Below are 16,239 nucleotides of genomic sequence, written 5' to 3' on the forward strand. Positions count from 1 at the left end.
TAATCAAGGGTATCACTACAATAATGGTTTCTTACTCAAGTTGGAATGGTGACAAGATGCATACAAACCATGAACTCAGCACTGATTACCTTAAGAACACTCTCAACTTCAGGGTATGCATTGTACTAAATCCTCATGGAAGACATGCCTAGATACTAGTTCCTAAATCTGAAACTTGGCAAATTAGAGTTCACAAAACTAGTTTTCTAAATGTAATTTTGCCGTTAAGTTTCAGATTATGATTCCTACAAACCACACTGAATTCCTCAATGGCCTTACCTAACCTTGTCTACAGCATTGCCATTCCGAGGTCCCGAATCAACGACACCGTAAGAAGGATTTTGAGTGTCAAGTTCGTGATGAGTCTATTTGAGAATCCAGTGGCCGATGATAGATTTGTAAATGAGCTTGAAAGCCGGGCTAGTTGACCTGAATACACAAAGAAATTTAGTTGAATAACAGTTTTGAGTGAAAATTCTTGAGAACTGCTAATTCAATTGAACAGGAACGCAGAGATCTGGCAATAGAAGCAGTAAGAAAATCACTTGTTCAGTTGAAGAACGGAGAAAACGCAGATGATCCGGTCCTGCTTCTATCCAAGACGATAGCCAAAGATCTTAGTCACCGGTACTCACGCCCACAATCTAGGTTTCCAGTGCAACGGCTGGACGATCTCCTGGCAAGGGCTCAGAAGCAACAATCTCACAACCGGAACCACCATTCTCGATGCAGCGAAGAAAACCGTCGATCCAAACACGGAGGTGGTCAACGAAGTAAGTTCAACGACCGATTACGTTTAGGCGAACAACTTCTCGTACGCCATTGTCGTCGTCAAAGAACTTCCGTATGCCGAAACGGACGGCGACAACCTAAACCTAACGATCATCGAAGGAGGCTTCGATATGATCCAGAACGTGTGCACGGTCGTCATCGTCTCCGACCGGTCACTGACGATTCCGCCGCTCGATCGCAGTTGGACGCGCTGGTAGCAGCGTGGCTTCCGGTACTGTGCGAGAAGACGTCACCGACGTGATGTTCGGCGACTATGGGAGTTCACCGGAAAGCTGCCGAGGACGTGGTTCAAAGACGGTAGATCAACTTCCGTTGAAGTCTGAGGATGAGAACCGTCTTGGATTTGGGCTTACAAAACTGAGCCTGGAAACAAAGCTCTACTAGGGATTCGGATTTTGTTTATAAAGAATTAGGAGTTAATTAATGGAATTTCAAAAACTTAATTAAATTGATATATTTTCAATTGGCTAATGTTCGTGGGTTAGAGTAAGATCGGGTATATTTGTAAAACCTAATCTTATCGGTGGTTGAAGTAAAAAAAGTGTTCCAATTGATCGGGATGAAAAAATGTACCAGCGAAAATGTTCGGAATGATAAATCTACTAGCTCAAATATTTGAGATGAAAAACATATCGACCCAAATATTTGAGATAAAAAATATACTTACCCGAATGTTTGGGATGACAAGTATACCACGGAATGTGCAAATTTACCTACCTAAATGTTCGGGATGTGAAAATATACCCGTCCAATTATCCACCTGGGTTGGCTCGTTACATTATTTTCAATAAAAAAATATTAATAATTTATTATTACTTTACCATCTTAATTAATCCCACCTACACATTTCAATTCAACTCAATTTTATTGTGGATCTCATTATTAATTGTTTGACTTCTTTATGAAGTAAATTAATAAAATAAAAAAGTACGAGTGAACGTTACACAAAAAGTCAACCTAATAGAACATCGTTCTTTCAAATTTATTTCAGACAAGTATCACAATTATTGTCATATCGTTTCAAAATAGTGTCATGTATATCTAATGTTCTAAGTTGATAAAGTATGAGTGATCGTTAGACAAAAAGTCAACCAAATAGAACATCATTCTTTCAAACTTAACTCAGACAAGCATCACAAAGATTGTCATACCATTCCAGAACAGTGTCATGTATATCTAATGTTCTAAGCTGATAAAGTATGAGTGAATGCTAGACAAAAAGTCAACCTAATAAAATATCGTATCACAGTGACTATCATATCATTCCATGACAGTGTCATGCATATCTAATGTGCTTATAAAGTATAAGTGAATGTTAGACAGAAAATCAACCTAGTAGAATATCGTTCTTTCAAACTTAATTTAGGCAAGAATCACATTCATTGTCATATCGTTCTATGACAATATTGTGTATATCTAACGTTCCAAGCTGATAAAGTACGAGGAGTATTAATGTAATTTTTTAAATAATATTTGTATTTTGTTACCGACCACTATTTAATATTTTTTTTCAATATTTGAGTGTATCATAATTTTAAATTGAAACTTATTTTAAGGAATTTGAATCTAAATTTGAATCAGATTTTTTTGAATATCTTATAGCTTAAGTAATTTCTTTTAAATTATTTTTAATAATTCTTTTCCTACCATATTTTTTTTACTTTATTAATTAAAATTATATATTTTTAATTATTACTTAATTACTTTAAACTTATCTTATATTCATAAACACTTAAAATATATTAAACCCTCGTCTCACACAAATATTTAATTTTATGTATAATAGATTAATTAATTTTTAAAAAATTTAAATTCTTTTATTGTTTAGTTTGATGTTTTTTTTTTAATAATTGTAACCTTTAATAATAATAATAATAAATAGAAAAAAAAAGATTGATTTGAAAGAATATATAACAAAATACCAAACATATTGAGTGGGTAAAATTTGGTTGAAGAGTTGGTATTTTTCAATTCCAAGTTTTTTAATTATAATATTTATATGAATATTTCCATTAAGCATATAAATTGACCTATTCTCTTTGACCCTTTAATATATTTATTTATTTATTTGTGATTTCATAAATAAAAAAATTATGCCCGACTAGGGTTTCCTTGTTTGAGATACGAACAATCATCTAGTCTTGTTGGTCCACAAATTTTGAATAAGTATAATATCTGGTGTCAACATCACACTCTATCGTTGAATATACTAAAAATAATTAAAAATGATATCTTGGTTCGTTTGATTTATTTTAGTCTTGGTGTAATGACCCAGATCCACCACTATTCTTTTTGGGTTTGCTTTCAAGGCTCTAAAATGCGTTTACTAAGGGAAGGTTTCAACACCCTTATAAAAGGTATTTCGTTGTCCTCCGAACCAATGTGGGACTCTCACAATCCACCCTCCTTCGGGACTCAGCCTCCTCATTGGCATATTGTCCTCTTTAAGCTTTTCCTTTCTGGATTTCCTTCAAGATTTTAAAACCCGTCTAGGAGGAGAATGTTTTCACACCCTTATAAATGGTGTTTCGTTCTTTTCTCCAACCAATGTGAGACTCTTACACTTCGTAGTTATAAAGATACCGGAATAAAATAATTAAAAAAAATTATATCTAAAGTTGTGTAAAAGGATATGGATAATGGGAAACATGATAAATATGTATAAAGCAAAAAAGCAAATAATAACAAAATTAAAAAATTAAAAAAATTAAAAAAGAAAATAAAACGATAAGTTCGAGATAATGGACTGTTAAAAAAAAGTCTTCCTTTTAGTCAAAGGTGGCCGAACAAAAAAAAAGAAGTTGGTCCAGATCAGCAACCAAATCCACCACGCGTCATTTTCTAGAATTTTCTATTTTTATTAAATAATTAATACTTTTCCCATTTTTTATTCATTTTCTTTCTAATATAAAAATATAAACCGAAAAGTATTATATATATATATATATATATATATATATATATATATATGTATGTATTTATGGTTATTATTAATTTAATTAATTATTTTAATTTTAAGTGACTTATAAATGTTTTTGTTAATGTTAAAGAATGTTCGAATAAATAGAAAACTTTAATTAATTTTTAGATTCGAGTCTAATCCACGTATAATTAATATATAATGAAATTCAGTGGAACCATATAATACGTTTATTAAATTTATTATATTTAATTTAACAGGACGTGACACGTAATTAAATAGATTAATGCATTAATTTATATAATCTTCCAACATCATTATAATTATAATTATATTATATATATAATTGAAGATGGATATAATATTCAAATTTAAGATACTAATGAAAGAAAATTGTCACGTAATTGCATAAGAGGTAAGTTGACTTGTAAGAGAAAAGTTTACACCAAAGTTGGAACAACGTTTGCGAGATCCCACGTCGGTTGGAGAGAGGAATATAACATTATTTTATAACTGTGTGGAAATCTCTCCCTAGCAAACGCGTTTTATCTTGAGGGGGAAGGCTTCTATTAGCGGTGAGCTTGAGTTATTATAAATGGTATTAGAGCCAGTTACTGAGTGGTGCGTCAACTAATATGTTGGCCTTTAAGAGAGTGGATTGTGGAATGTAGACACTTGTGCTCGATTGGAATTGAGTTTAGTAGGTTTAGATGGTTTTGTTTTAATTATCCGTGTTCGTGGGTTGACTTGAAACAATATGATTTTTGTTTTTTTCAAAATTTATTGATATTTATTAAAATTTATAAGTATTACGTGTAAATAATGTAAATGTCAAATAAAACTTTACTGTTTTTATATGGAATTAAATTTATGGTAAATTGATATTTTAAATACAGGCAACTTCTCCCTACTGTGAGCGGTTGTTATTATTCTCTTACTTGCTTATATAACGTCTCTTTCAATAATTTATCTTTGCACTCGTTTTCTAAAACTTTTTCTTAAACCGAGGTCAAAGGCTCGAACATACGTCGTTTAGCCGTAGGCGACATAAAAACGAATTGACTTAGCTCATTTGTTATTAGAAAGTGAGTGTAGTACATTTGCAAGTCGGCGGCTATCAAGAGTGCGATTTTCTCAAAAAAAAATTTAATGGTTTATTTATTCAAACATAAAAGAAATAAAAATATTTAGAAATACTGAAAAATACAGATTTTCTCCAAAAAGATTTAATTATTTTTTCTCCAAAAAAGAAAAGAAAAGAAAAAAAAAAAAAAAAAAGTCAATTATACAACGCGCTCATGGTGCCTGCCAACGCGAGTTTCCATAATATTCTGCCACCCAATGACTGATAAACAACAATGCAGATCAACCATTCACGTGGCTATACGCGCCGTGCGATCAACGGTTTGGATTTGAATGATTAAACATCTGAGCTGGAGATTTGTTACACGCGCTTTTGTGGCTGTGGGGTAAGAAAAGTCGCTCATGATCCGCCAGAATAGCAGGTTATAAAAGTAAGAAAATTTGAAAAAAAAAAAAAAAAAGGAAATCTAGAATCGTAATTAACGCGGAAAAGCCAAAAAAAAAAAAAAAAACAAAAAAAATCTAAAAATTCGATTGTCGTAAATAATGGAAAATTCAATTTCCAATTTCAACCCTTCACACGTGGGTCCCACTTCTCCGTTTTTAATTTTCAACTTGAATATAATTTAATTGATTAGATTAATTAAAAAAAATAATTTATAATTGTTTTATTTAAATTTATGGTTGATTTTTTAAAAAAATTGTTTGTCGTGCAATTAATTATATATATATAAATTCAATCGAGTTGCAAATACTTTTTCGAATGTTTGAGAGTGAATAAATAAATAAATAAATATTTTATTTATTAAAATTTCATTTTTATTACAAATAAAATTAAAATAAATGATCGAACAAATAGGTTTAACGCAATCTAAATATTTTATGTTTAAGTTGAGTTAATTTGATTATTTAAAGTTAAAATTTACAACTAGAGTTTGGTTTAAATTACATCTAGCTAGATGCAGTCGAGCCCAACTCATAAACACCTCTATTAATCAATAGTTTAAATCTTAGATTCTCGTTAAATTACAGAAAAATAATTACGACCATGGTTAAATTGGATACCGTCTTTCAATTTAAAAAAAAAATATAAGAAAAGAAAATAATAATGTTCTTTAGTTTAGAATATTTTAGAGTATTAAGCATGAATAAGATCTTATTCGTGTTTAATATATCTATCAAATGTTAATTTTGTATTTAATAAATTCTTAATCCAAATGCAATCTATGTCCCTCGTGCCATTCTTTTTTATTATAGTTTTCTTCTAGGCTTCATCCCGTCCGTTTCACTTAGAGGTGTTGTCAAACTCAATCAACCCTATCATACTTTTAAAAAAATTAAAAATATTTAACGTTTGTAACAAATACCGGCGATACGTTTCAACTTGTAAATGTTTGATATTTTAACTTTACGAGATTTTAGGTATTAATATAACATTGCTCGGGTCATCAACTCGGTCTAAACGCTTTTTCCAATCTAACCCGTGTACACCTCTATAATTAGTTCAATAGACGATCAAGATTTGAACACCGTTCAATATAAAAAATTTACCATAGTTTTTGACCATTCCATTTAAAAAAGCAATAATCCCTAAACCATGGGTACAAAAATCACCGAATAAAATTAAAATACGTTAAAAAAAAAATGATAATAAAGAGTGATGGCGCAGTTGGGTGGAAGAAGAAGAAGAAGGAGAAGCCGGCTAAAGCCTGCTGTCCACCGAGGCCAAGAAAAGTCAGCCCCACCATATGATCAAACCATGTGTCCACAAAAGTAAACCAAAAAAAAAAATAATAATAATTAATTTATATTTATTTATATATTTTGGAATCTGCAACTGCCGCTCTGACCCGTCTTTTCCTTTCCTGCCTGCAATTATTCCCCACCCTCTCAGACAGGTAATAGTTATTACGAAGAACACCAATAATTTTGTGTTTTTTTGGTGTTTTTTTTACTAAATCATTTGTTTTTTCTTTTGGGTTTTAGAAAAAAATGGAGTGTTTGGAAGCTAAGGCTTTGAAATCGAGTTTCCACTGGGAATTAGCCATGGAATCTGCTCAACAAGACGCTTTGGTGGAGGAAATTTGGTGTTTGAACGGAGCTAATCTCGTCGCCGGCGAGGAGTTTGAAGTCGACGAGTTTTTTAACTTCTCTAATGGAGATTTTGAACATGGGTCTGCTTTGAGAGTTGAGGAAAATGACGATTATCAAGAGTTTGAGAAAGATTTGGTCTCTGTTTCGTCGGATTCGAACCAGTCCGGCGAGATTCCGGCTGCCGGAGAGGAGGACTCGAAGTCGCTTCTTGCCGTTGAGCTTGCTATTCCGGTAAATTAATTTCTGGGGTTTTGTTTGTTTTGGTGGGTTTTTGAAGTTTTTTTTAAAAATTTTAAAATCGAAATTGGAATCTTCGTCTTCTCAGGGCGATGCTCTGGCGGAGCTTGAATGGGTTTCTCATTTCGTCGACGATTCTCGGCTGGGATTTTCCAGCGCCGCCGTGGCTTTCAGCCGCTCCGAGCCGGAAAAGAACCTCGCCGGAGGTGTAATTTCGTGTTTGCCGACGTTTGTTCCGGTCAAACCAAGGACGAAAAGGTCGAGACAAAGTCGGCAAACGAAATCCACCGGTTCTTCTCTGAACCAATCGTCGTCGTCATCCTCCTCCTCGACGTCCTCCGGCGTTTCCTCCGCCTCACAGTGGTTCATCTTCTCCGACGCCGGCGAGAACGTGGACTCTTCAAACGCCGCCGGCGAGCCTCCGAAGAAGCAAAGGAAAAAGTCAATAACATCGTCGCCGACAGCTCTTCAATCCGGTGGTTTGACCGGTCAGATTCCGCGGCGGTGTAGTCATTGTCTGGTTCAGAAGACCCCACAATGGCGAACCGGTCCACACGGGGCCAAAACACTCTGCAACGCTTGTGGGGTCCGGTATAAATCCGGTCGGCTTTTTCCAGAGTATAGACCGGCGTTGAGCCCCACTTTTTGCAGCAATGTTCACTCAAACAGCCATCGAAAAGTGCTCGAAATGAGGAAGATGAAGGAGGTCTCCCAACCGGCAACCGAGTTGACTCCAATGGTCCGGAGTTACTAAAACCGACCAACCGGCTGAACCGGTTGGATTTTGTTGTAGGGCTAAAAAGGGAATCCAATTTATAGTTGTAGGTTAGGGGAGAAATTAGGCAGAGCATTAATTTTATTATAGTATTTTTGTGAAATTAATTTGATTAATTAGATTAGGTAGGAAAAAAAAAAAAAAATAGAGATTTTTCTATTTTTGTATTAATTTAGATAATTTCGAATATAAATATTCATACTTTCTCTACAGAGTTGCCTTCCTTTCATTGTTTTTTTATAATAATTTTTTTAATTATTATTTAAAAAAAAAAAAAAAAAACATTATTGAAGCTTTTAATTTATTGTTGGGACATTATTGAAGGGCAATAAAGGTGAGTAGGATATGTAGTTGAAATTATCTCAATACCTTTATAATTTCTTGTTATCGATAATCATTTGATTTTAAAAAATGATTAAATTAATAAAAAATACTTAAATTTTATACTTTATTTTCAAAAATATTTTTTAATTTTCAAAAGTTTCGATACTATGTTTAAAAAATACTCATCAAATTTCAAAAGTTGCATTAATGACTTTTATCACTCCATCTTTCACAATGTGTTGAAGAAAAATTAAATTGCTCATTTCAGTTTTAATTTAATTTATTAATATTTATTAGTTATTTAGAATTAAGGCAATTTAATTTTCCTGTTCAACTGAAAGATGGAGTTAATTGAACAGAAAATTAAATTGCATTAGTTCAGTTTTAATTTAATTTATTAATATTTATTAGTTATTTTAGAACTAAGGCAATTTAATTTTCCTGTTCAACACATTGTGAAAGATGGAGTTAATCCTCGGAAGGTATGTGGGTAATAGGCATTGCCTTAGCCTTTCCTACTCCTGATAAGGTATGAGGGTAATTAGCACTGCAGTATTATACAGAAATTGCAAAAACCGGATAGGGAAAAAACCTGATAGGATAAGATAGGATAAGATAGGATAGAGCAAGACTTAATAAGCTGTTTCCATGTGTCGCCTCTACACATTGGGAAGAGCTTTTATTGCAAGACTTAATAAGCAGTTTCCCTTACTCGCCGCTGCTGTAGCAGTCACCGAAGGAAGTTCCACTAAGCCTTCGGTATTGGTGCACAGTGGATGGTGCCTTACTCCTCTGATGTGATAGTGAACTGCAAATCATGTCACATCGGAGTCTACACTTATCGAGAAGTGTTTTTCGTAAGGAGTAAGGTATTTGCTTATTTAATTACTAAACGTCAAACCTCAGTATCTCTACCCCGCCCTGCATGAGTATAAGGCTCATGCAGTAACCGAAGGAAATGCCACTACGTTATTAAAAAAAGTTCAAAAAATTTATTATCGATAATATATGGCCGAAAATTATCTACCAACACCTCATATTATTTCCAATTTTTTATATTACGTTTAAAAGTTCATGAATATTTTTGAAATACTCTATTTTTTAAAAAAAATTAATTTTTTTTTGAAAATGAAAAGGTAATTTTTGAAATCCTTGAATAAATATTTGGAATAAAGCATTAAGGATTTTCTAAGTTAAAAATATTTTTAATTTTTTTTTTAAAATTTAAAGATATTATTGAAACTTTCGGAGTTAAAAGTTAAAAAGAAAAGTGCAAAATTTAAAGATATATTTATTAATTAAATACTTTTTTAATTTTTAAAATTTGATTTAATTTTTGAATTTATGCGTAAAAAAATAGATAATAAAAGAAAAAAAAAATAAAAAATAAAGGACTAGTTTTGAAAACTTTTTAAAATACAAGGACCAATATGCAAACCTTAAAAGATTCAAAAAACCACACATGTAATTCAAAATTTACCCTCATCAAAATGAATTGAAAAACTAAGAACAAGCATGAACAATCCTTAAAAATGATTAAATTCATCACATTATTTATTACACCCATGCCCATCTCTACACAGTTGTAAGAAAGATAAGAACTTGATCAATATTTCACATGATGGGGCGACGTCGGGATTCGACAAACTACTATTGTAACGACTCATGTTTATTCAAGTAATCCATGGACGACCGTACCTCATTTGGGTCGTCTCCGGTAAGGGTATAAGATATCGTCGAAGCTCTCTTTTATGTAGTTGCAAACTCGGTTCACATTTCTTGCTACACCTGATGCGACAAGGACTGCGTTTCTTTTAAACCTGCACCACATTGTTCATAGACATTGTTCATAAATTGAAACCCATTTAGCATTCAAAAAGATATAGTGTGTCAAGCAAGTTTTTGCCTGTTTAGGTACTCGTCTCCAGCTGGATACGACGGTTTATAGCTGCGTGGCTGTGGAAAGGCGGGGCTATCTGTTGAATACGAAGATCAAACTTGAAGATCAATATCTCTCCGACTAAGAAGCACGGACACAGACACGAGACACAATTTATCAAAATATGTTCTTTTAAAAGATGCTTAAAAACGAGTTAGAAGATTCACTCTCAAAATCTAGTTATTATGCTTAAACCAGTATCCTATGCGTGCCTAATGTCACAATCACACTCTTGCGGAAAGGGGACAGCGATTGTGCAGCACTTGTTCTAACCTAGCAAACAAGTCAGCCGTGAGAAATTTGGACTTCGCAAGCAACGTCGGCGTATTCTCGAGACTCGAGTCACGTTTGCGAAAGTTGTTTTAGAAAACGTGAGTGAGGAAATACATTTGAAAACAATTTGAAAGCATTTAAGAAGGCAACATTATATGGCTACAAGCTACTATAACTCAGGGTGGAAGAATTGACAACTAGTCCCATCCTCCTATAGTAACATTTTGGGGCATTTTAGCCTTGGCGGGTGTAGACATGATTTTGGTGAAAAGTCATACACCCCCGTATTGATACAACATGTAATAGTAAAGACCTATCTAAGATGAAAGCATGCAAAAAGGGTTTGGAATGGGCATGGACAACACGTCCTAGACAAGCATGATCGGGACATCCGACATGTGGCCAATACAACACGCCTTGGACAAGCATGACCGTGACACCTAACATACATGCTATTAAATTTGTACCATTAGTGTCAAACATTCATCACAAGTGTGCAATACATGTCTAAACAGTGTCAAAGTGTTCGTGCTTTCTAAGCTCTACAAGATTGGATTAACAGATTTATTGAGCTCGAAACAAAGGTATCTAAGACGATAAAAGGAAATTGAAGGAGTACCTTCAGTTTTATTATGTATATGAGCTTGGGACTGCGCAGGTCTTTTGTCCAACAATACCTAACAAGCATATGACTGTTGTCAAGGTATAAAATGATAAAAGAATAAGATTTTAATGAAATATAAACTAAAAATGCATCTAAAATTGTAGGGTTCAGGGACCATACAAGACCGAGTCGGCTAAATTAATAAAAATACCCTTAAACTTTATAAAAATCTAAAAAATACCCTTATCATTACTTTTGGAGGGGAACCGTATTATGTTTCAAAAATACTCTTGAACTTTTAATAGTGTTTCAAAAATACCCTTGAATTTTAAACATTTTCACTAATACCCTCCAACGTTATTAAATTAAAAAATACCCTTACCGTCAATACTATGTTTAAAAAATACCCATAAAAACTTTTGAAACATAGTATTAACGGTTTCTATCCAAAACTAACTGTAAGGGTATTTTTGAACTTTTTTAAGTTTAAGGGCGTTTTTGAGATTTTTTTCAAAGTTTAAGGGTATTATTAAAACTTTTGAAAGTTTAGAGGAATTTTTGAGACAAAGTATAAAGTTCAAGAGTATATTTATTAATTTAGCCCGAAGATTCTAATTAACAGACACCTGAAAAGAAGAGTTAAATTTAACGAACCCCAAAAGCTCCTCCCCAAATGTCTCAGACCCTTTAAAAATCAAACAGTTCCTCATAATAAACCCAAATATCCCACAAAATGGCAAAAAATTCAGCCTACACATGAATTTTAAGGGCTATTAAGAATAAACAGAGCATCACAACATAAGCAGATGAGGCATTACAAACCTCTAAACCGACGCAGAACGGAAGCTCAGCTTGTTTGTTTTGCTCGTCGTTTGATGAACCTTTCTTTTCTAAGTAGACAGAGTAACCAACGCAAGCATACTTGAAATCTGTTAGACTTCTTCCCTCTTTTGAAGCTTCCTGCTCGGTTTCTCCCACTATGTAGTTTGGTACTGCTTACAAAAAGTAATATTTACTATGGGTATAACAAAAAAGAAGCCCTCAACAAATTACAAGAATAGACACCAACGTAAACAGCCTAAAACAACGATTCCACGTGGATTAAGCAAACTGGCAATCCGAAAAAGATGGTCAAGATCCTCCAATTGTTGATGACAAATGAAATGCCACTATGGACACAACACTAAGGAAGAAAGTGAAATCCCACGTCGGTTGAAGAGGAGAACAAAACTGATATGAACCAAAAAACATCAATCATACAATATACTTCAATGAAGATGTGAAGAAAAGGTTGTCAAAATTATCAAAAGATGTTTCAATTCATGCCACATTGAAGAAGAATGAAGTTTAATTGTTCTAAATTTTGGGTGGTTTACAATTTAGAGTAATTTAGAGTTTTTATGACTTTTTATTTACTTTAGGTTACAATTACATAATGGTTAATTATGACCATTAAGTAATTAACTATGAATGTTACCACTCTTGGAATGCCTTTAGTAGTTTCATTTTGAGGCTATATAAAGCCATGTATGTTGTATTTGTAAGAGACTTGGAAAATGTAGTAAAAGAAGCATTTGTGCTCTTCTTTAGCCAATGGCTAAGTTTCTTTGCAATTCTATGTAGTTTAGGTTGCATGTAGAATCATTCAAGCTCGACGTGATCAATCTTGCTTGTGGAGTGATTCGAATCTCAAACAAGTGTTTGAGATATTTGATCAACAAGAATCATTCAAGCTAGACATGATCGATCTTGCTTGTGGAGTGATTCGAATCTCAAACAATGTTCTTGTCTTGAGATATTCGATCAACAAGATAATCCGAATCTTACTCCCCTTGTAGTGGTTCCTTATCTTATCAAAAACATTCTTCATAAGGGTGTGGAAACCTCACCCTAGTAGACACGTTTTAAAACCGTGAGACTAATGACAATACGTAATGGACCAAGGAGGACAATATATGCTAATGGTGGGCTTGAGCTGTTACGAAGAATGTCATCGTTGGATGCAATCCTGGGTGCTCACTCTACCTAGTAAGACTTGTCAAGCAAAGAACTTCACTTTCTTAGGGACTTTCACCTCCAAAAGGCCCCGAGTAGGAGACGGGGAACATGGAATGAGGAAAAAGGGCCAACAAGTGAAGTCTTTAGGAGGATTAGGAACCCAAACCCAAATATTCCTATGCCCATTACCTTCGAAGACTTGCCAACAAAACCCCAAAGAAGGTGAAGAGGATGAATCAAAAGTAGACAAAATAGAGGCCATTGAGAATTACTTCCGATCAGAGAAATGATAAATGCAAGGGAATAACTCACAAAGAAGCTCAATTCCTACCCACAAATCATCCGTAGAAAACGCATCTCCAATAACTTGAGCGATTTCGATCACCTAGCAGACTTTTGATTTATTCCGTCCAAGCCCTCATAGCATTCCTTATGTCCCATAGGTTTGATCCTGTAGAATCGGATCTTTTGCATAATACTAATCAACAGGGCCTCATTGGTAAGTTCTACAATATCTTGTATCAACATCATTGTAAGCTGACTTCGAGCTATCGGGAGAGGAGAGAACAGTAAGAACTAGCATTCGTATTGAGACTCGAACTCATAGGCATTTAACGGAGTTGTTGGAGATCAATCTCAATAGTCAATACAATCGTACCTTTACAATTAAATAGATTCAAAGGCAATTCCTCCACCAAATTCTCTTCTACATATGGATAGATCTAGGATATTCGACCCATGCATTCTCAAATGATTAATGAATGTATCCACTCAAACAACTGCTAAATCAATGACCCATCATATATACTAATATCTCTAGGACATGATGACAAAGGTTTAGACCAATAACCACAACGAGAGTAATAGAGTATGCAGCTAGCAGAACCACTCGGACGCTCCAAGTGATTTCTTGATGTTTGCATGGTTACAAATCACATTCTAAAGCATTGCTGCCGAAGACATCTGAACGAGCTCGTATTTTTCTGACTAATCCTCTCCCCTTTTCAAAGACCTTTTCCAGTTCCTAACACTAACCCGAAAACCATTTCACGAGTACTCCTACTTTATCTCATGCTTCTAAGTGAGCTAATGTAGTTTATTCAATACGTTCTTTGTTCAGCTAATAGTCTCGTCCCATTCTTTATAAGATCGGGCCAATGTTCTGCAAGGGAAGTTCAATTTTCACTTTGATCCTGAAAGATTCCTACTCCTAATGATAATGTTCCCAAATTTTCCTCGTCATAACTTGATTCATATTCACCTACTGGATTTTGAGATTCAGGAACAGGGCTTCATTAATCCACTTTCACTCCTATTCTTACCTATCTACATCAAAAAGACACTCGGTTGTGGCATCTTGACCCAACAAATATCAAGTTCTACAACTACTGGGAGCTTATCCACCAAGGCATAAACATCCATGATAGGGTTCAAAATAGCTTCCTAGGATGAAACAATCAGAAAAAAAGCAAAAACAATTTCAAGCTCCTAGAATTTCAAGAACCAGCCATATCAGAACCCAAATTGAAATCGAATACAACAAAATCACGAATCTAAAAAGATTCTCAACCATTTACCGATACCCCCAATTTCATGGTAATCACTAATCCAACGGAATATGAACATGCAGTAAGGAAAGCAATAAAGATGTACCTTGTTCGAGGGTTTTGGAGAATCCAACGCAGGTGGGAGATTTAGATTTGGATTTCTGAAGTGAAGAGTAATAGAGGCAGCCCTTACAGGACTTGCCAATGGAATCCTTGGCGCCATTAGAAGGAAGGTTAGGAGATTGATTCTGAGCTCCGTCTAATTCAGCCATCTCCAAGTTCTTGAACACTCTCGCTAGCTATGCGCATCAAATTCAATTACAGCTGCAATGGTTCGTCCAAAACGCTCTCTCTCGCAAATAGCAGGCTATGAAATTTGCAGGAATGGAAAGCACCGACCGAATAAATATTTTATTTTTTGAGCTGAAAAGTAAATAAATAATAATATAAAGTATTTTAATTTTTAAATGTTTTATTTAATAAATTTTAATTTTTAGATGGTTCGGGTTGCTAGAGTTTGTGCCCCTAAACGTTTCAATTTTTATATCTAATATTTTTGTGCATTTTAAATAAATATTTGGTGGTTTAATAATATTTTTAAAGATTAAATATAAATTTAAAAGAACGATAATAATTGGTATCTTATCAAACTAGTTATATTTTAATATATGAAAATTTAGATATTTATGGACACAACTTTAAATATTTAATAAGGATTTTATTTCTATTTTATTAATTAATGTAGAATATTATTTTAAAAATTGTATACATGGTGATACTCGCTCTCACAAAAAACCTAGGTTTAAGTCCGATTCGTGCGGAAAGACGAAAAAATCCTTTGAATTGGGCAAGGAAAATTTTATTTTATTTTCCTTTTTTTTCTATTATATTAATTAGCGTATTTTTATTATTCTAAAAACGATAAATAAATTTCATTGTATCACTTTCTTAGGGTTCAAAACCTCCCAACGAAAATTTTATTCTCTTTCTTTTTTTTCTATTTTATTAATAAAGATAGTATTTATTATTGTGGATAAATAAATTTCATTGTATCACACAAATTCTGTTGTAGTCTAGTTGGTTAGGATACTCGGCTCTCACCTGAGAGACCCGGGTTCAAATCCCGGGAACGGAAGTTTTATTTTATCCTATTTTTTTCTATTTTTTTTTTCTGGAATTTGGAAATTATGAAGTTCTAATTAAAAATGGTTATTTTCTTTATTTATAGAAAAAAAGAAAAGGAAACAAATGTATTTTATTTCTTTTTAAATATTTCTTTGGTTTATTTGTATTATCATTTTTTTTATGTATGTATTTTCAAATTTTTTCAATTTTAATTAATTTATTTTTAGAATTTTCATTTTAATCTACTTCATTTTACAAAGTGTTTATTTATAGAAAACTATGATCGTATTTCAAGAAATTTATTTAATTTAGTGTTTATTGAAAATTTATTTTTTCTCCATGCAACTTAAATACTTTTTAAATCTAATTTTAAGAAAATAATACCTTTATATATTACAAAATTTACATTTTAAACTAAAAAAATTATTTTATTTGTATATCTAGTCATTATTTTTTTTATTTTTAAACATATATTATATTATTTTCACATGAAAATTACTCAATTTTCTTTCCCACAAATAATGACAT

The 16,239-nt window shown here is 33.0% G+C and overlaps 2 protein-coding genes, 1 non-coding gene and 1 pseudogene across 4 annotated transcripts; 3 read left to right on the plus strand and 1 right to left on the minus strand.

Moving 5' to 3' along the window:
- The first annotated feature begins 269 nt into the window (after positions 1 to 269).
- Positions 270 to 1,176, plus strand: LOC111499510 (annotated as a pseudogene).
- Positions 1,177 to 6,609: 5,433 nt separating this feature from the next.
- LOC111499842 (GATA transcription factor 5-like) lies at positions 6,610 to 8,113 on the plus strand. 2 transcript variants are annotated; one of them, XM_023151537.1, is made up of 3 exons: positions 6,610 to 6,699; positions 6,782 to 7,120; positions 7,215 to 8,113. In XM_023151537.1, the coding sequence occupies exons 2-3, from the start codon at positions 6,788 to 6,790 to the stop codon at positions 7,878 to 7,880; spliced, it is 999 nt and encodes a 332-aa protein (XP_023007305.1). In that variant the 5' UTR covers positions 6,610 to 6,699; positions 6,782 to 6,787; the 3' UTR covers positions 7,881 to 8,113. The 2 variants fall into 2 exon arrangements, with proteins under 2 accessions (XP_023007305.1, XP_023007306.1); XM_023151538.1 differs by having other exon boundaries at positions 6,618 to 6,693.
- Positions 8,114 to 9,720: 1,607 nt separating this feature from the next.
- On the minus strand, positions 9,721 to 14,987 carry LOC111499844. Its single transcript, XM_023151541.1, has 5 exons — positions 14,693 to 14,987; positions 11,864 to 12,033; positions 11,057 to 11,114; positions 10,132 to 10,201; positions 9,721 to 10,045 (listed from the first exon to the last, which is right to left on the minus strand). Exons 1-5 carry the CDS (start codon positions 14,856 to 14,858, stop codon positions 9,925 to 9,927), a joined length of 585 nt encoding a protein of 194 aa, XP_023007309.1. The 5' UTR covers positions 14,859 to 14,987; the 3' UTR covers positions 9,721 to 9,924.
- Positions 14,988 to 15,648: 661 nt separating this feature from the next.
- On the plus strand, positions 15,649 to 15,721 carry TRNAE-CUC. The gene has a single exon. It is a non-coding gene; the product is annotated as a tRNA-Glu (tRNA).
- The last annotated feature ends 518 nt before the right edge of the window (positions 15,722 to 16,239 follow it).

Source organism: Cucurbita maxima, unplaced genomic scaffold, assembly GCF_002738345.1.
Source record: "Cucurbita maxima cultivar Rimu unplaced genomic scaffold, Cmax_1.0 Cma_Scf00027, whole genome shotgun sequence".
Taxonomy (NCBI): domain Eukaryota; kingdom Viridiplantae; phylum Streptophyta; class Magnoliopsida; order Cucurbitales; family Cucurbitaceae; genus Cucurbita; species Cucurbita maxima.